At 41.4% G+C, this 25688-nt stretch overlaps 1 protein-coding gene across 1 annotated transcript; it reads right to left on the bottom strand.

Moving 5' to 3' along the window:
- Positions 1-2768: 2768 nt before the first annotated feature.
- On the bottom strand, positions 2769-24920 carry NPM1 (nucleophosmin 1). Its single transcript, XM_027833617.3, has 11 exons — positions 24454-24920; positions 23398-23477; positions 15132-15251; positions 14063-14156; positions 12632-12732; positions 11587-11654; positions 10421-10475; positions 8303-8392; positions 6192-6299; positions 4439-4513; positions 2769-3122 (listed from the first exon to the last, which is right to left on the bottom strand). Exons 1-11 carry the CDS (start codon positions 24512-24514, stop codon positions 3084-3086), a joined length of 891 nt encoding a protein of 296 aa, XP_027689418.1. The 5' UTR covers positions 24515-24920; the 3' UTR covers positions 2769-3083.
- Between the last annotated feature and the right edge of the window lie 768 nt (positions 24921-25688).

Raw genomic sequence — 25688 nt, 5'->3', positions numbered from 1 at the left:
ACACATGTGGGGGCAAAGGACTGACCTGTGGCCTTTGCCTCCTGACTTTTGAGTATGGATGGTGTAAAAAGGTGATGTTGTGTACCTACTCAGGGTAGGGAAATTCAATACCTCACAAGAATGCAGAAGTAATAGTCCAGTCCTATCATGACCCCCCTCTGGCTGCTAAACATGCATACTATTTTATAGGGACAAGTGAGTGGGGAGCATATTGCAAAGTGGTTATTGGCTCCACAAACTGAAAACATTACTGCAGAAGTAAGTGGTAAAGGAACCCGCAGTCTGGGTAGCCGGCTCACACCTGGCTGGCACACCACACCAATGTGAAGCCAGCCCAGGTAAAAACCCAACACCAGGTGTTTTGGGCAGCTAACCCCAATCAGGTAAAGAAGGGGACACTGGTATGGTTTTTGGATGGAATTTGGGACATGGTGTATATGCCGAGTTAACCATTTTGAAGAATGTAACCCTACAGGCGATATGGCTGCCAAGTTGGAAGAGCCCAAATTTAAAATTGGCTGCAGCCTGGAGCTGAGAATATTCCCTGGTGACCAAACATGAGAACCATTGCGGGAGAGGGTGCAGCCAGCACTTTTCAACATCTCCTTTCACTCTATTACATTGGTTGTACACCCCAAGGAATGGTGGGTGGATCAAATTCATCCCAACTGTAGTGCATACTTAAAGAGATTGAAACAATTTGATTGGTGGGTGAGGGAGCACACCCAGAATTGTCATCAGAAAAGGGGATTGTGGGCAGCAAGGAACACTGTTGGGTGCATGGTATGTGGGGGACAAGTGGGTAACCAAACTGATAAGCCAAAATGTGAGATTTCAACAAATCAATGAACACCACAGCAACTATCAGCAGTTGCCACAGGATGGAGGACAGCAATAGAGGTGAACCTGTAGTTAACTCATTGGGCAGGAGACCTTGACATGGGTGGGGGATGGCTTCAGAAGGCAAACATGGGGAGAAGTGTGTGTAGGTATACAAAATGCTCAGTTAATGTTAATGGCTATCACGAGAGACTTGGTGAGAACAATGGTCTATGGTGTTGAATCAGGCAGCTAGCCCATATTTATCCACACTTGCAAAAAACATACCCATCCACCTGGAAAGTAATATCCGCAACCTGTGGGGGCCAGTATTTGTGTAATTGTTACCATTCCACAGGAAGGGAATGCAACTAAGGTGGTCCCCCTGAATCCTATGTGAACAACAAGAAAAGGAGGAGTACGTTGGGAACCACTAGGGAATAGATGGGGAGGGTGGAATGATGTGAATTGGACTATCATTACATTTACTAAAATATCCAGCTAATGAGTTTATCCCAAAGTACCTCAACTCCCCTGGTGATAAAAGCACCAGCTGTCTACTAGGCTGCCAAAACTTAGTCCCTGCCCCATAACTTCTGTAATGCCTCTACCAGTATAAAAATCTGCAGTACACTGAAGACAGCACAGGGACAGCCTCAGATTAATACAGGATACTGTAGTAGTCATTTTCTCCTCTTTTCTTTAAATGCTGCTGCATCTCCCATTTGCTACAGACCTTGCTGCAAAATTTAGGACTAGTTTGACACAAGGGGCATTTATCAATCTCACATAGTGACAGTATAAACCAGATATGCACTTCCAATATGCAGGTATTACCACCTACCACACAGCAGAAGTATAGCCTGATCAGAAATGAAAGATACCGAGCAATGTGTTAAGTGGTAGACACCATATCATTCACTTGCTCCTTTCCGTTGCTTCAACACACAAGGGCAAATGCTTTACCTTGGCATTTTCATTTCACAGCAAGAATTGGTCAGGTTTTCAGAATTCAACCTGGAAGGCAATTCTCTCAACTTCTGTTTTTAACACTACCTTTCATGCCCTGGTTCCAGTGGTGGCTCTACTTATCAACTCTGCCATTTCTAAGATTTGATTTACACACTTTGCAGACTGTCTCATCCACAGAGTAGAGAGACTTGGAAAGGCATTAACTCATACCAGAAGCTGTTTTAGTCCAAAGCCCAAAAGCTTGGCACAAGGGGCATCTGTACAAAGGATTAGCTATTTTAATTGTCAGAACAAGGATATCCAATGATTTGGAATAAAAGAGCTATGCTCTCTCGTTAGATGGAGAAACAGATATGCATGGCACATCTCCACAAGCAGTGTCAAAATTTTCTGAACACTGTTAATTCCAATAATAGGTCCTATTAAAAACTGTTTCCTAATGTACCCTCCAAAACTTTTAGCCCACTGGTCTTAAAAATGTTTACTCCAAACCAGAGAACACTGGCATACCACAGCACTCAGAGCAGACACTCCAGCACAGGTCTGCAAATTTTTCCACAGAAAGCTCATTAGGCCCAACACAATCTCCTTAGAAGGAAGACAGCCACTTCGGGACAGTCTAGGAAATTAAGGATAAGGTCTTTTCTTCAAATGAGTGCAGCCAGGATTAATCCATCATTTCCTCCAACCATGTTTCTTACTGTTTAATAACATTCAGCACCTGTTCAGCTCATGTGATCAATGGTATATGGTGCAAGAGTTGTGTTTGTAAGACTGACAATCTTCAACGTGTTATTGATTCATACACTGTCCTCATCTCAGACTATTTAATTTTAAAAAAATCTCATTTAAAGAGATTGAGACATGTTTGGGTAAAAATATGGAATAAATCTAGCAACTCCTATGAGAGCTTAAAAGCTCTCATTCAATACACAGGCAACCCAACCCCTAAACCCACAAAAATAAAGAAACGATAGTACTTTATCAAAATACTAAATTTTATTTTCACATGTACATTTAGTCTCCCCACCATTTCCATTTGTCTGACCACCACCTCTACTATGCCTTATCAAAACATTCCATACATATTTAAAATGAAGCAAAGGGTGGAGTTCCGTCTTTAAAAACTAAACAGGCATTTTGGACAACACATTCTTGGCAAAGTATTCTGGACGACATTTATCAGACAGTAGGGAAAGTTCTTTCAGCATATATAAAAAGGACAGCCAAATATTAATGGTTACAGAAATAAGACTGCACATTTTAATGAATGGTTTAAACTGTTTTCTTTCTTACAGAGTCAGTCTCCACTGCCAGAGAGCTTGAATAACCTGAAAGTATACACAAAAATGTTAGAAGTTGAAGTTAAAAATGGTGTAATTACCTATCTTCTGGATAGTACAACTTGGAGGTAACTGGACTGAACTATGCCTGTATATATGAAGTATTTTAAAAATCATTACTCCTGTATTTATCTTTACTCCACACATTTATACTATTGGTTAAAAGTATTAAAATAAAGCTACACAAATGCTGTAATCTGAAAAAAGCTGTATCCAACTCTACGTTGAACACATAGTAAGTTGTGTTTTTGGATGCTTGTGTTAAGAAGTTGTCATCCTCTAAAAAGTGCTATTTGGGGCAACCATGGGCTGGTAAGAAGGCAAGTTTCTACTCTGCTTTAATACTGATTAGCTTAAAACGATTACACCTCAAAGTCTTGTAGAAAGAGGCACAAAAATGTAGCAATGATTCCTTTACATACTATGCAGAGTATAAGCCATGCACTTTGCTGAACCAAATATACTTTTCAGCAAAACTTAAAAATGCAGTTTTTTTTTTTAAAAAAAAAAGACTGCACACTAAGAATCTAGTGAAGGAAAGTCAAGAGGAAGGGTGTGGTGGACCAGTTAGGCAAATATTGGCTGAACTCTGTCTGCCCTGACTTAAGTCAAATCAACTTCAGTAGCTGGGACTAACTGCTTTTAAATATTTTCTTTCAAGAACCTATGATTTTGTCTATCAGTTAATTTAACACCTTTGACCCACTGGAGAAAGCAGGAAAAGCATAAAACCTTCTTCCAGTGATAAAATTCCTTATGTTTCAGGAATTTTGATAGGGAAATCTAAGATATGCAAGGTTAGTCTAATGTCAAGCAATAACTAATCCTGTACCTTTCTGATACCAGCCTTTGGCATGCCCTCTCACAAGAGCCAAGTTGACTTTGGAAGACAAAGAAATAAGACTGCCATAATGTCTATTGCAAAATTCCCCCTTCCCAGCCCATCCCCTAACAAAAGAAAGTTTAAGAGCAGACTGCCCAAGTTGCCAAATGCAGCAGCAGCGAAAACCACAGCTCATTTCCTTAGCCAATATGGTGCCAAAAGGAAAATTCTGTGGGTTTAGTAAGCAAGAGATAATTCACTAACCATATAAAAGCTGGAAAAATGTAATAAAACATTAGTGTTTCCATCGTAGCCAACTAAACCCTTAAAAGAGTTTCCATTTATTTAATGTGAGGTATTGTTTGTGGTTTGTAACCCTTTGAAAGTCCAAAGCTTGTAGAGATTAAAAGTGAAAAAGAATCTATAAATCTTGTTACAGAAGTTCTTTTGGATTTTTCCAAGCCACTGTAAATTCAGTTACCTTCTGGTCCTGTGTCCTGAAACAATTCTTAACATAGTTGACAAATTTGGCTTCCATTTTAGGAAGGGCAGAACCCTATTGTAAAAAAAAAAAAAAAAAAAAAAAAAAAAAAAAAGGTAAAGGTTTAGTATGTAAAACCACTGAATGGCTGCAATAAATGGAGAACCCTTAAGAAGTCTTAAATCCTTAGTACAAGTAAAAATTTTCAAAGCTAACTATATAGTGTCAGGAAACCCTCTCTATCATCAAAAGTTATTTAAAATAAAATTTTCAGCATCATCAAGGTTCTTTTACCGAACCCATCACCCTAGTATGAGGCCCTTGCCTATGCAATTGACTTGCTTTAAAAAAACAAGCATAATGTCTATCACCACATCTCAGAGCATCAGTGGCCAACATTTTTATAGCTTATATTGCTGGCTGTTAATATCCACATGCACCTAAGTGTGAGGCATCTCTGAAGTTGGAATGCATCTCTGGGATTCAACGTACAAGTAATTTGCAGACTAAAGCTCTTAAAGACATCCAGGGACTTGTGGTCCCCAGCACCCTCCATATTTTCTTTTAAAATAACCACCACCTATCCTGTACAATCATACAGCAAAAAAATTGCTATTCAAAATTATATTTACATTAAGAAAATTTTGAAGATTTACACTATTAGATGATCATGTAGGGAAATGATATACCCAACAATTCAAAATGAGTAAGCTTAAAACAGTATGTTTTCCACCCTTAAAGTGTGAATAAAGCAAGTTTTCTACTAAATGTCAGACTACATTTTAGAACCAATTTGTATTTTATAAATTAGATAAGTGGTCAGCAGGACTGGTAAGCTTAAGCCAAACTCTGAAGGACAAAACAAAGCTAGTATGTAGGGCTCTGTGTCTGCATGGAAATCATGGATTCTGTGACTTTCCACAATCTTGGTGACTTCTGCAGGGGCCAGTGTGGCTGACCCTGGGGTCAGCTGCTCAGGCGGTCCTGGAGAGCCACACCAGCCACTTCTCCTCCCCTCTCCCAGCAAGATTTAAACACAGGTATAAGTCATGGACAGGCCACAGGCCATGCATTTTTGTTTATTGCCCATGACCTGTCCATGACTTTTACTAAAAATACCCGTGACTAAATCTCAGCCTTACTAATATTTACCCACTCTGCACAAGTGAGATGCTCACGCTCATTCCAAGTTAAGTCTGCTGTAAAGGGTGTGGTTACTTTGAAAGTGAATAAAATATCCTGTTTCTCCATCTATACCATCATTTACACCTAGCCAAACCTCACTGAAGATATGGTGGTTACAGTTATTACTGAAGCCGTAACTCAGTCTGTGAAACACTTTATTGAAGGTGATGAATGAGGAAGTACCCATATCTTAACAGATTCCGCACAAGGGTCTCTTGGGCTAGACCAAACAAGCTTTTACTTACAAAATGAGGGCCAAATTTTCAACCTTGTGCATCTTTATTACCAATTAGACATTTAAATGCTGATTTAGGTATCTACATACGACTTTAGGTGTCTAATTTTAAGAGAGTTTGAAATTTAAGTATGAGTGCATAATTAATGCTGAAGACAGGGAAGACTAAAAACATGAAACCCTACAATGCCATTTTCATATTGACGTCTCAGTGTCTTCTAGTAGGATATTTGCCACATCTCCTTTCCATCAGGATAGCATTGCTGAACTACTTGAAATCCGGGACAAAGTATTCCATTTGGAAAATAAACATTTCCATCAGTTTAAACTCACCTTTTCTATGGTTGCCTGCATCTTTGCTTTAATCTCCTCTAGCGAAAGGGGTACTTTTGGTGATTTTGGACTTTGTGGTTTATTTTCCTTTTTATTAGATGCCGGAGTCTGAAACAAGCAGCCAGTTTGTTACACATTTGTCAAGATTTTGCAATTGCAAAGAAGCTACTATAATTCTCTCACTTTCAGCTTTTGTTTTAGAAATGAAGTTATTAAAACGCTGTTCAAACAATACAAAGGAAGCCACTGAATATAAAAAATATATTGGACATCATTTAAGTATACTAAGACCAAATATGGATATTAATACTGGATGATTCCTTCTTGCTCCAGTTTCCATATGACTGTTGCACCAGTAGATTTTATGTTCTCAATCTTCAATAAGCTATTAGAAAAGTCATCACAAAATGGAAAATGATTTAATTTGTGCTCCTCACTTCAAGTGGTGACAGGTTTTAAGAGGGCACATGTACAAACCACTCAAACTTTAGATTGATATTACAAACAATACGCTCTGTACTACAAAATGGTACATTATCAAATCACAGAAAAATTTCAGTGTGCCTTTTTCTTCTCAGGAAAATTATCTACCCAGTTCTTCCAAAGACAAACATAAAAGGCAAAACTTAATAGGAACTACCCAACTTAAAAACACTAAGGGCCTGTCGACACATTTTATAGCACTCTAACTTGCTGGCTCAAGGGTGTGAAAAATCGCCCCCCTGAGTGCAGCAAGTCTGAGCGCTTTAAAGCGCTAGTGTAGACAGGCTCCAAGCACTGGGAGCTGTGCTGCCAGCTAATCCCCTCGTGGAGGTGGATTACCAGGAGCGCTGGGAGAGCTCTCTTCCAGTGCTTGCGCGCGATCACACTCGCGCTTCAAAGCGCTGCCGTGGGAGCATTCCCACAGCAGCACTTTGAAGTTTCCACTGTAGCCATGCCCTAAGACAACCTATTACCATTAGGCTGGTGGTTATCAGCAATGCCTATAATCAACAGTGGTGCATATGTCTGCTCCAGCTACTAATTATAATTCTACAGATAATTCCAGGTAAAGGGATAGTATACATTTGCAAGCCTCTAGTTGCTTGGCTGGAAAATTATTTTTTCTTGCCTTTCTAGCAAAAAACAGTTGTCTGAACTATGACCGTAGCTCAAAGGCTTAGACCCGATCTTTCCTTTCTCATCATTACTTCACTTATCTGGACTAAGTTCAGATAGCTCTCATCCAAAACAATCTCAAAAAGATACTAAAAAGCCAAATGCCTGCATGCTCCAGAAAGTGTGCGTTTTTGTTGTTTTTGGGGGGTGGGGGTGAATGCTGAAGAAGGGCTATCACCTGGACTGATGGCTTTTCTACTTAAATCTAGCCTGCTACTTTTCCCAAGATGACTGCTATCTTCATTCATATGCATTGGTTAGGAGCTTGGACACTATCGTGGAGAAGAAATCCTTTGCCTCACTAATCATGGCAGTAGAATTTCAAAAATTTGCAGAATGATTTCTAGCACCGCCTAACTTTCCTAGTTCACAATTCACACGTGATCACTGAAGAGCAAACGGAAAGGGCTTTTTATGCAGTCAATGAATCAAAAGCACATGAGAATTGCTTGGCACTGATTAAGAGGCCATTTGATAGTATTAAGAACTCAAGCTTAATACTTACATTAATCAAAACAGGTCGCCTTACTGGACAGGAGCAAAGGCAAATCCTAGCCTCAATGGAGGTGGTCAAGATCTAACCATAACAAGGATGTGACTAGACCATATCCAATTCTGTGCTGAACAAAACATCTGAGAGAGTAGGTATCTCAGGGTTTCTAAGCTCTGAGCTGGCTACCCTTTGCAGTCCATGGTTAGTTGAGCTAACCTAGATAATAAACCATTCTCTTTTCAAATTCAGATCAGTGCTGATTGCTCACCCAAGAGTCTGTATACCCCAGTTCCCTTATTAACTTTATCCTTAAATGAAAGGATGTGGATAATGAAATGAGTCCAGTCTTTAAGTGAGAAACCAAGTTATGGGTGAATACAACTAGAACTGCTACACCGCTTCCAACATTCATGTTACACTCAATTGAATTTTTTCCCCCCCATTATACGTAGTCACTCACTTTTGATTTAGATGCCGGCGTGGACGGCTTAGAATCTTTTCCATTCTGCTTTGATTTCGGAGTACTTTTTGCTGACAAATCCCGGGCAGGCTGAAATTAAAAGAATTTTACACTTAGCATCTTCACAATCGAAGGAAGTTATGTAATAACCGCAAATTGGAGAACAAAAGTAAACCGTTTAGAACACATTTTTATTTTTTTTAATACTTGACAACTAGAAAGGTTTATTCTCATTTAAGAGAACACTGATTTTTCCTTGCATTTCTCATAATGAGGGAACTCACTTTAGCAGTGAAAATAACCACAATCTAAAGGACTTGAAATTGTCTAGGTTATAAAGATCTAAGATGGGCTTCTGATACACTGCAGACAAATTCCGGTCCGTTACATCAAATGAAAGTAGAATGAATATGCAGGTCATTTTGGCAGAAAGTCTGCAGATTTTCTGGAGCAAAGGGGGTACATATAGGAGATACCTTGTGTTTTATTCTACTAAATCCTATATGCAAAACCGGATTACTTTGTCAAACAAGTCACTGTTGCTTTTGCTATGCCAAACTAACTCCATGGGCAAGAAAACAGCTGGTACCACTATATAGTGAGATCCCTGTAGCAGGGCAAATAATGGTCTAAAGGCACTCCTACTGGCACTTGAACAGTTGCCACATAACAGGGCCAAAGGGGGTGAACACACATGGAATGGGGAATTTGATAGGTCAAGTGTTAATTACTTGCTACAGATAAGAAAAAGCATAATGGAGCGATTGGAATATGTTGACAGGAAATCTTAAAGTTTGTATTCCAATTATAAGTCTACAATTCACTAGTTATAAGCATATATGCACAACTGAAGGGAAAATGGAAGAATAGCTAGGATTGGACAGAACTCACAACCAAACAGGCTGTGAATTAGAAACAACTTTGTTATTTCAGTACAAGTTTGTGTACAGACCAGCCAAGCTTTTATTTAAAAGTCCTAGCCCTTTTGATTAAGGTAACTTTTGAAATATGAAGTGATGTGATGCTGTCCCAAGTCTGCAAAAAGACTGAAAGATTAAACAAGGTGTAAAGTATCCCATTAATTTAAAGAGTGCAGGTTGACAATTTTAAACATCAACTCAATCATTTGCAGTGAAAAATAACAAAAGCTTCTCCCAGGCAGCTGGATATGTTACATAAAAGAAGTTTCCCTACAGGATAAATTTACAAGTTTTAAAGATGCAAATAAACTTCTGTAATACTTGACATATCCTAAAATTATCTGAAGATTTCCATCCCCCTCCACACTTGGTGATCAACACCCAAGCTTACCAAGAAATCCCTGGATTTCTTCAGAAGAGGTGCACTCTATGGCCCGACTGTTACTGGAAACAGGCCGCACCCCATTTTCATTACGGGATTTGCCAGGCCAAACTCCTCTGCCCCCCAATACCCAATTTTGTACCAACTCATTTTCTAGCTAATTACAATAATGTTTATGCCCACACCTGGCAAATTACTAAATTATGTGCCCCAATTCCACTGGGAGCCCTTGAACTAGCACATACTTCGTTTGAGAGTTGGCCAAATATACCAAGGAGGATTAAGGAACGTATGTATGAGCATGCAAAGAAAAAACCTAGGATTAACTGGATTAGTTAAAAGAAACCTGAAAGTTCAAGACAACTAACATATTAGCAGTATCAGTAAGTAAAAACAAACTTTGGGCAAAACTGTTTTTAAAAGTTAGAGGCTTTGAGTCTGCAGCACAACTGTGACAACAGAAACTGAATTAAATAACTATTCATATATAATTTGTAGATGAAATAATTCTGAATGAAGTGAAAGCCGGTGGTTTAATTTCCTGTAGCATACTGATAAGTTTTCTGCAGGGCTGTACGTACAGGCTTGAGCCAACTACTTGGGTTTTTGCATTACCCCAATGCTCTCAAAGTTGAAACTGAATTACATAAAATAAGCAGAAAGCTACAATAGTCATGTGTATCTGAGACAGAAGTTTCTACTACCTAAATATGTAACCACCACCATTTTCATTATATTTTAGGGTGACTGATACTAAAGATCTGCAAGTTTTCAAAAATCCAGACAAACATGGTCTCAAATATGAAGACTACTTACTTTCTTCATTGGAATCTTCTCTTCTTCCTCTTCATCTAAATCATCATCATCATCACTAGAATTAAAAATTACATTACTAAGAAGCCCACCCCAATAGGTACATAACTGTTTCAATTAACCCGAACAGTTCATTTTTCAGTGACTTCATCCTCATTCCTGTTCTTTCAATGGAAGATGTTTTAGTGAAGTAAGTGGACTTTGTCAAAAGCAAGTTAGACCACCAACTTGAAAAGAATCTTCTATAAGGTTAATATTTTACTACCCATCTTGGAAGAATGGGTATCAAGCAAAGCAGAGAATCTTTCAAACATCAAAAGACCATTTTTCTAATTTTCTTCCACTTACTACTGCAGTAAGAGTAACTTAGGAAAAATATATCTATCTATCTCATGCTTGGAAATTGCCACTTCAAGTACATGCAGCATACTCTGCAGAGTTTTGTATTCATAAAGTAATGAGAAAAATAAAAATTAAGATGCTCTACAAAAAAGTGTTCATAACAGAAGATTTAAAACCTAGGTTGTTTGGCTTAAATGGCTTTCTTCCCTTCTTTCAGATCTCCACTTCTGCCTACCTTTGCACTTGCCCCTAACACTTCTCTCCCCTCTGGTTTTCTCACTCCCCATGCACCTCTAGATTCTGCTTTAGTACAGAAGAAGCGTGCTGCCAGAAGATTAAGAAGTTTTGCTGAAGGGGTCAGATGTCATTTTTTATCATTTGTTTTCCCTTACAGTTTTCAACACAGCAGCCTCTCACAGAAGCACTTCAGCAAGTGCTCCTGGATTCATTTATGTGCTTCAATAAGACAATTAGCCCTGCTCCTCTAACTGAACTGGAATATCAACACTATTTCCTACAAAAAAATTCTTGCACATACGTAGGGGATCTCTCTTTTTTTTTTTTTAAAGAAAGATCATCACTTTCCCAAATGCCTAAAACAGACTCCCAATCTTGAGTCAGTGTTGAACGTAATCTATACAGCAACATCCTGACACATGAAGCCAAATCATATTTGGAGGTAAGGCTCACTACAAAATTTCTAGGCTAATTAAGAACTAAATCCCCTTGATTCAATGTCATGCATATTTTTCATGCTTGGAAGTCACTACCTCTGAAAACTAAACATTTCAAAATGCATTGCAAAAAGAAAGGAGAAAGATACACACTCTTCATCTTCATCCTCATCGTCGTCATCTTCATCCTCATCATCATCTTCTAACAGTTTTGCTTTTTTCTTTAGAGAAAAGATTTGTTACAAATCTGGTTACAAAGTTAAACAAATGGTTTTCTGAAAGTGCAATATAGATGGTACACAAGGTTTGTCAGAAATTTGCTCTTCCCATAAATAGTACTGTATCCCCAACAAGATGAAGGCCTCTTCTAGAGTTGCACCAGTTTAAATGTGTCACTTTATATCAAATAAGTAACCTGGTGCCAACTTGTGTGTTGGTACTTCAAACTGATTTAAACCTGACTTGTATTGGTTTACTTCGTATTGGTAAATTTATGGACACAAACTAAAACGATACTGGTTTAAAACCGATGAGTTTTAAGGACCTGGTTTAACTAAATCATTTTTCAAATTAAGTTAAAATTAAACCACTGCAACTTTTAGATGTAGACAAGTCAGAAAAATCAGTTCTGCTAATGCCAATAAATTAAAAGCTTTATCAAATCCATGTAACAAGAACCAAGAAAAGAAAGCCCAAGGTCTAAAACACCAGAAGCAAGTTTAAACACTGATGAAGTTAAAGGAGTTAACCATATGCTCACCATAAGCCAAGATATGCATTTGTTTTAAAAATACAGCTGATGCTACAAACTAACAAAGAATACCTAGCATGGAATACAATGTGACAAGGCCCATCACTGTGCATTATCTGCAATTTAACTACACAGGATATGGTTTTCACTACCACCAGTTATACATTCAACCCCAATTTTTACACTAAAAAGCAAACTGAAAAATACTAACCACTAACATCCAGTCAGACTTTAAAAATACTGTTAAATATACTTTAGAACTATGGGAAAGTCTGAGTACTGATTTCCAGGATCTGAGTACCAGGTAATCTTTCTCCTACAGTTGTCAACAATCACCACCTTAATCACAGTAAGGAATCCAGCTGCTTACTCTGCTTTAGGTGGTAGTGATATAAACTCTTCCAGGAGAAAGTCCTGAACTTACTTCATAAGAAACCTCAACTCTACCTGTGGAGTTTTAGCTGCTATTCCGCTTGCTGGTCTCTTCGCTGAAGTGTTTAATATCTTCACTTCATCTTCATCTTCAGACTCTGGTTCTTCCTCTAATGCTAAGAAACAATACATGAATATTTTTGTACAAGGTCAAAGTGTTTACCATATTAGAGTCACCCAGAGCTACAAAAAAATGGGTCATTTTTTAACCTGAAAACACACATATCACTGTCAATTTTCTAGAACTGGAGTTCCCTTGAGAGGTTTTAGAATTAACAAATGCAGAAGAAAGTAGTTTTTCCACTAGTAAGCAGCCATGTTACCCAAAAATCAAGCTGTGACTATTTGGGGTATCTTTCTATGTTCATCCCATAAATATGGTTAATTTTACAAAACTTATTGATGAATGTTTCACTAGACATGGAGTCAGTCATATACTATTAGTGCAAGGGTTGTGTCCTTCTAGGACCAGGGACTATGGAAAATCATTAACATAACTAGCTCCCATTCAAATGGGAACAATCTTAGGACAATGGAATGGCCACATCTTAGGTGACACCAGTTTTTTCCAACTTCTCTGGATAGGGCAGGAGTCTAAAGCAGTGGAGTTTTCCCAGAAAGAGGAAACAAAGAAACTGGGTGTTAATGATAGCATTTAAAACCAGAGGCTGAAAGAGGAATATGGGCTCATGCTTTTGTAGAAGGGTCCTTTTTCGCCTAGTGTGTCCAGCAGAGGGAGCTTTACCTGGGCTGACACACAAACTCTCACCAGTTTGGTCAGTTTAGAACAGGTGTCTCAAACACAGGGCCCGCGTGCTTATTTTCTGCAGCCCGCCAGCTCCCCATGGCACCCACAAACCCCCAGCATTTACCTAGAGTAGCTCCAGCCTGGCGCACACTGGGGACAGGGCAGGCTCCCTGCCTGCCTGGCCCCTACGCTGCTCCCGGAAGCGGACAGGACCTGGGGGGAGAGGGGCACAGGGATCTCTGTGTTGCCCTGGCCGCTCCTCCAGGTACCTCCCCCGAAGCTCCCATTGGCCGTGGGAGTGGCCAGGGCAACACACAGACCCGTATGCGCACCAGGCTGGATCCACCCCAGAACCCCTCCTGCAGCCGAACCCCCTGCCCTGAGCCCCCGCCACCCCTGCCCTGAGCCCCCTGCTGCACCCCGCACCCCTCCTGCACCCCGACCCCCTGCGGGCTGGAAGGGGGGCGGAGTTGGGGGTGGGATTTCAGGGAAGGGGTGGGAAGAGGCAGGGCCTCACAGAAGGGGTGGAGTGGGGGTAGGGCCGGGGGTCAGTGGTGCAGCCCTCAGGCCAATGTACTAGTCCTCATGTGGCCCTCGTGGTCATTTGAGTCTGAGACCCCTGGTTTATAATGTATTCTATATTTCTGACTAATATGAAACTTGTATGTCTTGTCAATGCATTTTTAAATATAACATACCTACAAGATGCTGGCCACTGACATGAACCGGCCCTGAACCACATTTCAACCTCAAAACAACTGGAGGTGTAATCTCAAAGCCACCTAAAGAAACCTGAAGAGAAAGTATGTTGGTTATTTAACAGCAACTTAGTCAACACCTGACCACCAAATAATAAGTGCCAGAACAGGCAGACAACCGAAATGATGAAGAAACAATGAAAATGGTAGAGTTGAAAGAGCTGGCATTAACACAAACAACAAATCAGCAGCTTCCTCATAGCAGCAGTCAAGAAGGAATTATTAGAATGTTCAGCAGGCATTATTTATAACTCATACTAAACAGGTAAGACCAAGAGAACCCTGGCAGGTATCTAAAAACTCCCTGGGGTCTGAGAATCAAACTGAGTTCTCATCTCACTATAGATCAACATCAGTATATAGGTTGTGTGGGTCTACCTGGCCCCTCAATTCCACCTTTACAATCATCTCTTCACCACTGTGTAACCCAATGCCTTCCCCCAAAGGGTTTGCACAGATGCAGTGGAATAAACTATGCATAAGGAGTAACATCTATCTCACACTTGTTGGCTCTACAGGACTAATGAATAAAGCAACAGAAACTCATCACTGACACATGCAGTTATGAATGAACACCTAGGTGCACATTTGCTGAGTAACATGCTCTGTGATTTACAAATAACTGAAATCGCTCTAAATTAAGGAAACCCACTCAGATCCAGCTTAGCACAAAATAAGCTTCCATTAAGAGATTAAAGAAACATGAGACCACCCAATTCCCCCCCTAAATTTTAATTAAAATGGAGGCTTTATAAAGTTAAAGTTATAAAGTTCTTCCATTTTCTAAATTAAATGACAGTTATGCTCATGTCCAAGAACCTGAGAATGAACTGACCAGAGACCCATCCAAGAACACAAATGAAACAGCAGAGGTATTTTAAAAATTCTCATTTAACTCCTGAAGTTAGAAACAAGGATTTGCTTTATTATTTCTACTTTGTTAGCGTTTCTTAGCTGAGATTACCACTTGACACCAAAGTTGATCAATAATATATAGGTTTGTCCTTACCGTAGGCTGGACAGACATTTTCAAAGATGCCAGCGTGACTTTAATAGGGTTCCCTTCATAGTCCAATGCCTCTGCTTCTATGACATGTAATTCATCTTTGGCACCAGCACCCAAACTGACCTATGCAAGAAGTGAAATATATTATCTTTTATGAAAAGCTGAACCACCATTCTTAAATTGCCAAAACTGTTAGAAGAAACTTTTACTTTCAAATACATTTTAAATTCATTCACAATTTTAACAGTATTTTTACCCCTTAAGACTAAGTAAAGATATGTTTCTTGGTTATCTTTCTGCAGTGAAAACACCAGAGACTTATTTAATTAGCATCAGACTGCAGTTAGATATGACCTGAATTACTAATTTCCAATGAGAAAATAGTAACCAAACTGAACTTTTTATGCTATAAGATACACTGAACAAAACAAGGTTTTTGTAGTGTTTAGTTGTATATTTGTATAGTTCCATCATTCCCCAAAACCATAGTGACTAAGATCAAACTGATCTAGTGGGCCAGGTGAATCCATCTGGTAATGGATATTCCAGGGACACTGACTTGCACAGATGAAAACAGCGCAGCCACCTCGCCTCTTATTCCCTCTAGACTTACACCATACCAATTAACTGGCTGGGGAAAGCTGTCTGGTCCAGACAGGAGTTCTAGCCAGGTATCTGTGATGAAAGTGAGGCCAGTATCTTACAAGATCTGATTAAGGCTACTGCTTGTTTATTCAATATTGCACACAGTTCTGGTCACACCATCTCAAAAAAGGTTAGGACTGAAAAAAGTAGAGAGCAACAAAAACGATTAAGGGTATGGAACATCCTCTATGTGAGGAGAGATTAGAAGGACTGGGACCATTCAGCTTAGAAGACAAGACAACTAAGGGGAGACTTGATAAAGGTCTATAAAGTCATGAATGGTGTGGAGAAAATGAATAGGGAAGTGTTTTTATCCTTTCACATAAAAACCAGGGACAATGGTTCTGCTGTGTTTTGCTGACTGACAGCAACTATTTTGTATGTCTGTTGATTTGCCCACCCTATCCCTTTGTGGCAAGAGACTGCATTAGCAGCTCAGAGGAGCGGCTAATAGCCTTCCAACAGCTATGAGTAGCAGCTGAGTTTGTGTCAGGAAGCCATGTAACTTATGGCCACAGAATCTATAAGGAACCATTGTGATCATGTAGTCTGATGTCCTGTATAGCACAGGCCATAATACTTCCATAAAATTGCTAGACCAGATCTTTTAGAAAGACACCCAATCTTGATTTTAAAGTTAATGACGGAAAATCCATCATCACCCCTCATTTCCTGTCTGAATTTTCCTAGCTTCAACTTCCAGCCACTGTGTTATATCTTTCTCTGCTATATTGAAGGGCTCATTAAATCTTTGTTCCCCATGTAGGTACTTATAGAAGGTAACCAAATAACCCCTTAACCATGTCTTCGTTAAGTTAAATAGATTGAGCTGCCCAAGTCTATCACTATAAGACATGTTTTCTAACTCTTTATCATTGTTCTGGCTCTTCTCTGAACCCTCTCCAATTTATTAAAATCTCTCGATTTGTGGGCCCCAAAACTCAACACAGAAACAGTAGCACCAGTGCACAATACAGAAGTAAAATAACCTCTCTACACCTACTCCAGACAAGTTAAGCATCTGAAAGGCTACTCAGTGATTTATGTCATGTATTGCAATATATATAGTTCACATGTAGTTCATTATGACCTTTACCTTCTAAACATATAATCAGAAGATTCCATTTTATCTGCTTCACCTCTTCCCCATCGACTGGGAGAAAATTTATGTAAATTAGCATATCTATATTTCATCTGGAAACTCCTGGGGGCAGGGACAGTTTTCTGTGAAGTGGGGTCTCTGGGGACTATTGCAGTACAAACTATAGATTTACAGATTAGACATTCAGAAGGGATCATTGTGATCGAAATCTGACGAACTGCATAACACAGGCAACAGAACTTTCTGGAATTTTTTAATCCCTGTTTGATTAAACTAGAGTATCTTTTAGACAAAGATACAATCTCAATTCCTAGCAATGTACACTCCACAACCCCAATGAAGGAGTTATTGTAAAGGCTTGGCTTCACTTTTCATTAAATACAGGGAATCAACCTGTCTACTATGAAAAATATAGACCTTCCACTGATTTACAACCCAATCTGTTTAGTTAAAGAGTGAACTTCCTGAAATGTTATCCTGAGGTTTATTTAAATATCAGACCCTTAAGAATTTTATTTTGTGTCATGATTTTTTTAGCCTCAAATGGCATTTTTTTTAAACTGATCTTTGTAGCATTTATTTAAGGGATGGGCTACTTTTTAGAGGCTTACTATGCATTTATTAATAAATTACAATTTGTTAAATTATGAAAAATGCTGTCCAGGATGCTGAATATTTCAGAACAAACTTTCCGTACTGATGCTGGAAGGCTGTCATCCCTCCACACTCAAGCAGAGTTAAAAATGTGTGTCCCCTGTAGCATATGGCGATTGTGACAGTGTTGAAGAGTGGTGGAGAAGCAGGCATGCAACTGGCCTAACTTTACTTCTTTGAGTTTGTATGTGACACCTTAACTGCTAGAAGTGTTTATGAATAAGAACGGCTCTTATCCCACAGTAACTGCATTAGAGGCAATGCCTTTTCTCACTGTTAGGATTGCAGCAAAATTGTGCATCAGTTTCAGACTGTATGGATTCCCCCCCCCCAGTACTTTTTAGTGTGAGCTTTCTTATGATATCCACAACTAAATAACCTACAGTTGGCTCCAGTAAAGTTATGTTTCATTTAGTAAGTGAATCATTGCTCTCGTAATGATTGTATGTTCTTCTGAACAGGAGACAGTGTATAGGAACTAACACAAGAATGACTAGGCAGACTTAAGTACCCAGCTCTTTGCTATCATGTAACTTAATTTGGCTTTCACTTATCACAATTTAATAGTCTTCATATTACATGATTGATTTTGGGTACACCCAAGAGCTCAATCTCCAGTCTTTGACACACTTCAAAAATAAGGACAATTAAGCAGTAAAACTCCAGAAAAGGCAAGAAAAATGTAACACTTAAATATTGATTTTTTTAAAGCTCGTCTTGTGTAAAAAGTCTATCAACTGCAAAATTTAATCATTTTCTTGCTTTGATTTTTAAACAGCTACAAACAATTGTAAAAATACTATTATCCCCCTTAGAGCTCCATATGGGACAACCAACCCATATTCAGCATTGTGAAAATAAATTTAATTTTGCACTTCAATGTTTATTCTCTTTAAAAGCAAACCGAAAAACATTCAACAACAGAGGTGGGCAAACTACGGCCCGCAGGACCCTCCCCTTCTGTTCCCCCTCCCCCGCAGCCTTAGGCTCGCTGCGATGCCAGTGCAATGCTCTGAGCAGCGGGGCTGCGAGCTTCTGCCAGTAGGGCAGCTGCAGAACTGCGGGCTGACCCAGTGCTCTGTGCTGCGCAGTGGCATGGATGGCTCCAGCCGGGCAGCATGGCTGCCTGTCCTGGTGCTCTGGGTGGCGTGGCTCTAGCGCAGCCAGCCACCAGTGCTCCAGGCAGCGTGGTAAGGGGACAGGGTGGGGGTTGGACAGAGGGCAGGGGAGTTCGGGGTGGTGGTCAGGGGGCAGGGGCATGGATAGTGGTTGGGGTGGTCAGAAGATGGAGTGGCAGGGGGACAGTCAGGGGACAGGGAGGGAAGGATGGGGCAGGGAACAGGGAGAGGTGCGCACAAGCATCAGAGGACAGGGAGATTGGATGGGGCAGGATTCACCGGGGGGGGGGGGCAGAGCCACGCCTGGCTGTTTGGGGAGGCACAGCTATACAACCCAATGTGGTCCTCAGGCCAAAAAGTTTGCCCGCCCCTGCATTAACATACATATATAATTACTTCATAATTATATGTTTTAAAGGAACATCTTCCAAACTGAGTCCAGGGTTTTCTTTCCCTCATCAACAGGTAAAGACATTAAAAGAAATCTGAGTAAGAGAGCATTTTCTACACTTAAGCATGATTTCAACAACTGCTGCTATTTACAGTTTCACCCAAAAAAAACTCAAGGAGCTTTACAGACTATGTATAGGAATCACTTCAGTCCACAACTGAAATGTAGACATTTTTGGCATTCTGCATCAATCACTACATTAAATGTTTTAGGGAAGAAATAAATGAAAGATACTGTACTTTATTAAATTATGTGCAGAGTGTATAAAAATCAAAGATTGTAAGTATTTTAAATTAGATTTAAAATCAACATCTTATGTTAAGGGCTAAACTTACTATAATCTATTAAAATGATTCAAATAAATACAAAAATAATATTAAGCAGTACATTTGCTGCCAAGTTTCAAACCACTGAACTGCAGAGAGTCCCTGGTTAAGCACCTGGAACCAGAGTTTATTGAAGTTTTAACCCAGCTGTTGATAGCAATAGCCTCTTCTGCAAATGCAGAGAATATTTTCTTCATTTCAGTTTAATGACTAACTCATGAAGAGTTAAAAACAACCAGGAGTTGAAAAGGCAGAAAAGCTTGTTTTCTTCTTCCAATATATGAATAAAATTATGTGTGAAAGGATGAGATAGTAAATAGCGGTGTCCCCCAGGGATCTCTTCTGGGACCAGTCCTATTCAACGTTTTCATAAATGAACTGGAAAAAGGGGTAAACAGTGAGGTGACAAAATTACTAAAGATAGTTAAGACCCAGGCAGACTGTGAAGAGCTACAAAAGGATCTCTCAAAACTGGCTGACTGGGCAACAAAATGGCAGATGAAATTTAATGCTGATAAATGCAAAGTAATGCACATTGGAAAACAATCCCAATTTACATATAAAATGATGGGGTCTAAATTAGCTGTTACCACTCAAGAAAGATCTTGGAATCATTGTGGATAGTTCTTTGAAAACAGCCACTCAATGTGCAGTGGCAGTCAAAAAAGCAAACGAAACGCTGGGAATAATTAAGAAGGGGATAGAAAATAGGACAGAAAACATCATACTGCCTCTATATAAATCCATTGTAGCCCACATCTTGAATACTCTGTGCAGATGTGGTCACCCCACCTCAAAAAGGATATATTGCAAATGGAAAAGGTTCAGAAAAGCGTAACAAAAATGATTAGGGGTATGGAACAGCTTCCGTATGAGGAGAGATTAATAAGACTGGGACTCTTCAGCTTGAAAAAGACAGCTAAAGGGAGATACGACTGAAGTCTATGACTGGTGTAGAGAAAGTAGATAAGGAAGTGTTGCTTACTGCTTCTCATAACACGAACTAGGGGTCACCAAATGAAGTTAATAGGCAGAAGGTTTAAAACCAACAAAAGAAAGTATTTCTTCACACAATGCACAGTCAACCTGTGGAACTCCTTGTCAGAGGATGTTGTGAAGGCCAAGACCATAACAGGGTTCAAAAAAGAACTCAATAAATTCATGGAGGCTAGGTCAAATCAATGACTATTAGACAGGATGGGCAGGAATATCTTTGAAAACTCATGGCGATCCGGGGAAGTCCCGGACGACGACTGGAAAAAGGCTAATGTAGTGCCCATCTTTAAAAAAGGGAAGGAGGATGATCCTGGCAACTACAGGCCAGTCAGCCTCACTTCAGTCCCTGGAAAAATCATGGAGCAGGTCCTCAAGGAATCAATTCTGAAGCACTTAGAGGAGAGGAAAGTGATCAGGAACAGTCAGCATGGATTCACCAAGGGCAAGTCATGCCTGACTAATCTAATCGCCTTCTATGACGAGATAACTGGCTCTGTGGATGAGGGGAAAGCGGTGGACGTGTTGTTCCTTGACTTTAGCAAAGCTTTTGACACGGTCTCCCACAGTATTCTTGCCAGCAAGTTAAAGAAGTATGGGCTGGATGAATGGACTATAAGGTGGATAGAAAGTTGGCTAGATTGTCGGGCTCAACAGGTAGTGATCAATGGCTCCATGTCTAGTTGGCAGCCGGTATCAAGCGGAATGCCCCAAGGGTCAGTCCTCGGGCTAGTTTTGTTCAATATCTTCATAAATGATCTGGAAGCTGGTATGGATTGCACCCTCAGCAAGTTTGCAGGTGACACTAAACTGGGAGGAAAGGTAGATACGCTGGAGGGTAGGGATAGGATACAGAGGGACCTAGACAAGTTAGAGAATTGGGCCAAAAGAAATCTGATGAGGTTCAACAAGGACAAGTGCAGAGTCCTGCACTTAGGACAGAAGAATCCCATGCACCGCTACAGACTAGGGACCGAATGGCTAGGCAGCAGTTCTGCAGAAAAGGACCTAGGGGTTACAGTGGACGAGAAGCTGGATATGAGTCAACAGTGTGCCCTTGTTGCCAAGAAGGCCAATGGCATTTTGGGATGTATAAGTAGGGACATTGCCAGCAGACCGAGGGATGTGATCGTTCCCCTCTATTCGACATTGGTGAGGCCTTATCTGGAGTACTGTGTCCAGTTTTGGGCCTCACACTACAAGAAGGATGTGGAAAAACTGGAAAGAGTCCAGTGGAGGGCAACAAAAATGATTAGGGGACTGGAACACATGACTTATGAGGAGAGGCTGAGGGAACTGGGATTGTTTAGTCTGCGGAAAAGAATGAGGGGGGATTTGATAGCTATTTTCAACTACCTGAAAGGGGATTCCAAAGAGGATGGATCTAGACTGTTCTCAGTGGTAGCGGATGACAGAACAAGGAGTAATGGTCTCAAGTTGCAGTGGGGGAGGTTTAGGTTGGATGTTAGGAAAAACTTTTTCCACTAGGAGGGTGGTCAAACACTGGAATGCGTTACCTAGGGAGGTGGTGGAATCTCCTTCCTTAGATATTTTTAAGGTCAGGCTTGACAAAGCCCTGGCTGGGATGATTTAGTTGGGGATTGGTCCTGATTTGAGCAGGGGGTTGGACTAGATGACCTGCTGAGGTCCCTTCCAACCCTGATATTCTATGATTCTATAAATAGTGTCCCTAGCCTGTTTGCCAGAAGCTGGGAATGAGCAACAGGGGATGGATCACTTGATTACCTGTTCTGTTCATTCCCTCTGGGGCACCTAGCACTGGCCACTGTTGGAAGACAGGATACTGGGCTATATGGACCTTTGGTCTGACCCAGCAGGGCCATTCTTATGTTTGTATGAGATCTACTAGTTCTAAAATCTTGAAGGATATGGTGACCAGACATAATTAGTTCAACTCACTAACTACAGATAAGACTTACTTAGCTTTAAATACAAACCATGTTTTGTTCAACTTTTTTCTTATGTACCAGCACATTTAAAGTAGTTTTATTTAGTAAAGTTAAAATTTTATTTTGTGCATTAATTAAATTTGTATTTCTATCCAAATACAGCATGAGAAAAAGTAATAAAAAAAACCATCGTCAAAGTACATCATTCACCATTTTCTAACAAGTAAAAATTAAGAATCTAAGTGTAAATTAAGCTATGTAACAGCTTAATTAATCTGTTGCTAGCAAAAACCACCACCAAACTTAACATAAAGGCTATGTTTAGCTGCAAATCAAAATATTTTGATTAACAAATGAAAATCAACATCTGTAAGACAATAAAGGAAAAAATGCAAAACATGGCTAAAACTGAGGATTTAAATCAAAGTTTCCTGCTTGCAATGATTAAAATCAGTGACTTAAATCAATCCACCCTGCTATATGGCAAAAGCAGTGATATCACACACAGTTATTTCATCAAGTCTTGCAATAGAAAAGAATCCTGAATTCTTAAACTGGCAAGCAACTGAACAAACTGCTTGGTAAGTAAATGTTTAAGCTTGACATCCAGGTATTTTAATTTTTGCAGTAGTGAAAGGTATAATCATTACTCAATTTGTATTAAATTGTTTTTACTTTTCCAAAACAGTGTTCCGACATATAAACCTGACATACATAACATGCTTATTTTAAAATTAATTTCTCTTCATCAAAAAAGAAGAGTTCTTAGTAAATTTTAATTACATCAATAATTCTGAAGAAATTTCGGTAAAAATTATGGAAACTGAATAGAAAATAACAAGTTTCATCTAATTTTACTCTTAAGTATCTATCCCAAAATACTTAAGTAGTTTTTATAAATTTCACAAAAGCACCACTGAAATACAATGGAGCACAACATCCAACACACAAAACTATACAGCAGGATAAAAGTGATTCAATGATTTTCATTTATGATTCCCATGATTATGAAGGCTGAAAGCTACTTTCCATAGGACCATAATCTTAAATCTCCGAGCATGAGGACTTACTGTTCTCAATGACAACTGGTGTTCATTTTCCTCATCGTGCACCTTGAAGTGATACTCCTTATCTGCTTTTAGTTCACAACCTGCAGGGTTAAGTTACAGGTAAAATATTTTAACTATAAAACTGCACATATATTTATTACATATTAAAATCTCTTTCCTTTCAGTACTTATTTATTAGACGTTAGTAAAGCCAAAACCTACAAGCTTGCACTTCAAAAATCTAAATTTGTATAAAAAATGCAGGGTTCCTCAATGCTCACATCTCAGATTTAATAGCAGAAAGAAACGCAGCGAGGTCTCAATACCAAAGCTAACCTTTAAAAAAAAAAAAAAAAGGACAGAACATTTGTTAGTACGCTACAAAAAGGCAGAGCACAATATTTGCTTCTTATTTGGTCACCTGATCAGTAATTCGCAAGTGTCGGTAATTTTTAAGGGGTCTCAGAGAATCATTTGTGAAAGCTGCTGAGATTCAAATGTATTAAAACAGTTAGCTGCAGCGGGGCCGATCGCGTATTAAATATGGGCCTGCGGGGTTCACAAGCGGGGCCCGGTTCCGCCCACGCCTTTTCTCTGCCCACAGCGCGGCCCTTCCACGTGCTTCACCCCGAGACGCAGCCGCCCCACGCTGCCATGTGCGCCCAGGGCATTTACCGGCTGCAGGCCCGCCGCGCGCGAGGGAAGCCCATCCCCGGGAACTAGCCGCTCGGAACTAGCTAGCTCGGGAACTAGCCCCGGGGAGAAGCGGCTGCTCCTGCCTGGGGAACGCGGGGAGCAGAAGGAACAAAGCGCCGGCCGCTGCCAGGAGCTCGAGGCCGGAGCAGACGCCACGTGCGAGCGCCAGCCACGTGGGGTCGGGGGGGGGGGGGGGCTGCCGCTCCTGGAGCAGCTCTGCGGAGCCCCCACCGCGAACCCTCGTCCCGCGCCCCTCCCCCCCCAGCCCCCGTGCGCGCTGCCACCCCGCGAGCCGCCTGGGCCCAGGCCGCCGCGCCATGCCCGCGAGGATAGCGGTCCCCGGGCGGGACGGGCCCGATCGTGGGCGGCCCGGCGCGTTACCGAAGAGGAAGGTCTGGGGGCGCAGGGGGCCCATGCTCTCCATGTCCATGCTGTCCTCCATGGTCTCGGGCCTGCTCCTCGGGGGGCTAGCGGCTGCGCTCTCCGGACGGAATTGCACTGAGGGGAAGCTTTCGCCACCCCCACACCGCTATATAGCCTCTGTGTTCTCGCGAGAGCTGCACTCTGTAACCGCGCCCCTTCCTCTTGCCTTTCTCCACCGCGGCAACCACGCGACCCTCTAGTGTCTACGCTGCGCGTGCGCCGGCTTCGCTCGCGTGCTCCGTCGCTTCCCCGCTGTGTGGGCTCTCGCGAGCTCTCTATCCCCTCAACCCGGGAAAGGGGGGGGGAGCGCCTTGTGTTCAAAATGGCGGTCGGTGTCCCCTGCTCCTGGCTATTATCAGTCGCGGCAACCCCCGTGAGCCGCGCCCCTCCACGCGAACACAAGTTAACTGCGGCTGAGGGGAAGTGGGCTGGGCTCTCCCTGAGCCGTGTGAATCTGGGGCTAGGCCCCCAATGACGCGTTGTGTGGCGACAGAAAGAGCCACGGCAGAGCCGTGACCCCCGCACACGCCCTTCCGAGGCCTGACCCGCTCAGGGGACACCGCCGCGGGGGCGGTTTATACAGCCCTGCGTGCTCCCCTGCCAGGATGGGAACCGTAGGAAGCGGCTGCGCCACACTGGCACGGCTCTGCAGTGTAGAGCCCCTCAGGCAGCTCAGCCCTCTTCACGCCCCTGACCAGCAGGGCCGTGCTGTTGGGTATGTCTACACTGCAGTTAGACCCCTGCAGCTGGCGTGTGCCGGTTGACTTGGGCTCAAGGCACTCGAGCTAAGGGGCGGTGTAGATGGTCAGGCTGGAGCCCAGACTCCAGCGCCTGCAAAGTGGCAGGAACCGGTGGGCCAGCCTATATTCCACCTTGGTCCTGAGGCCCGCCGGGAATATCAGTTAACGGCTCCTTCACGGGGCCGTGAGCACGGGCGTGTTCTTGGCACGGTTCACCCCAATCCCGGACACCTGCCCCTTTTGCGGCGTGAGGGAAACCCTGGCGCACGTCTACGTGGAGTGGGCCAGGCTGCAGCCCCTATTCTGGCTCCTCACGAATATTTTGTTAAGGTTTTGGTTGCACTTTTCCCCTCACCTCCTTATCTATGCACTCCCTGTCCGTGGCCCCACTAAGTCGTGTGACCTCCTGCTCAACCTCCTCCTGGCCCTGGCTAACGTGGCCATCTATAAAAC

This window comes from Chelonia mydas, chromosome 8, assembly GCF_015237465.2.
Source record: "Chelonia mydas isolate rCheMyd1 chromosome 8, rCheMyd1.pri.v2, whole genome shotgun sequence".
In the NCBI taxonomy this organism is placed as follows: Eukaryota; Metazoa; Chordata; order Testudines; family Cheloniidae; genus Chelonia; species Chelonia mydas.
Note: the sequence above shows the minus strand (reverse complement) of the source record. Positions and strands in the feature narration are given on the sequence as shown.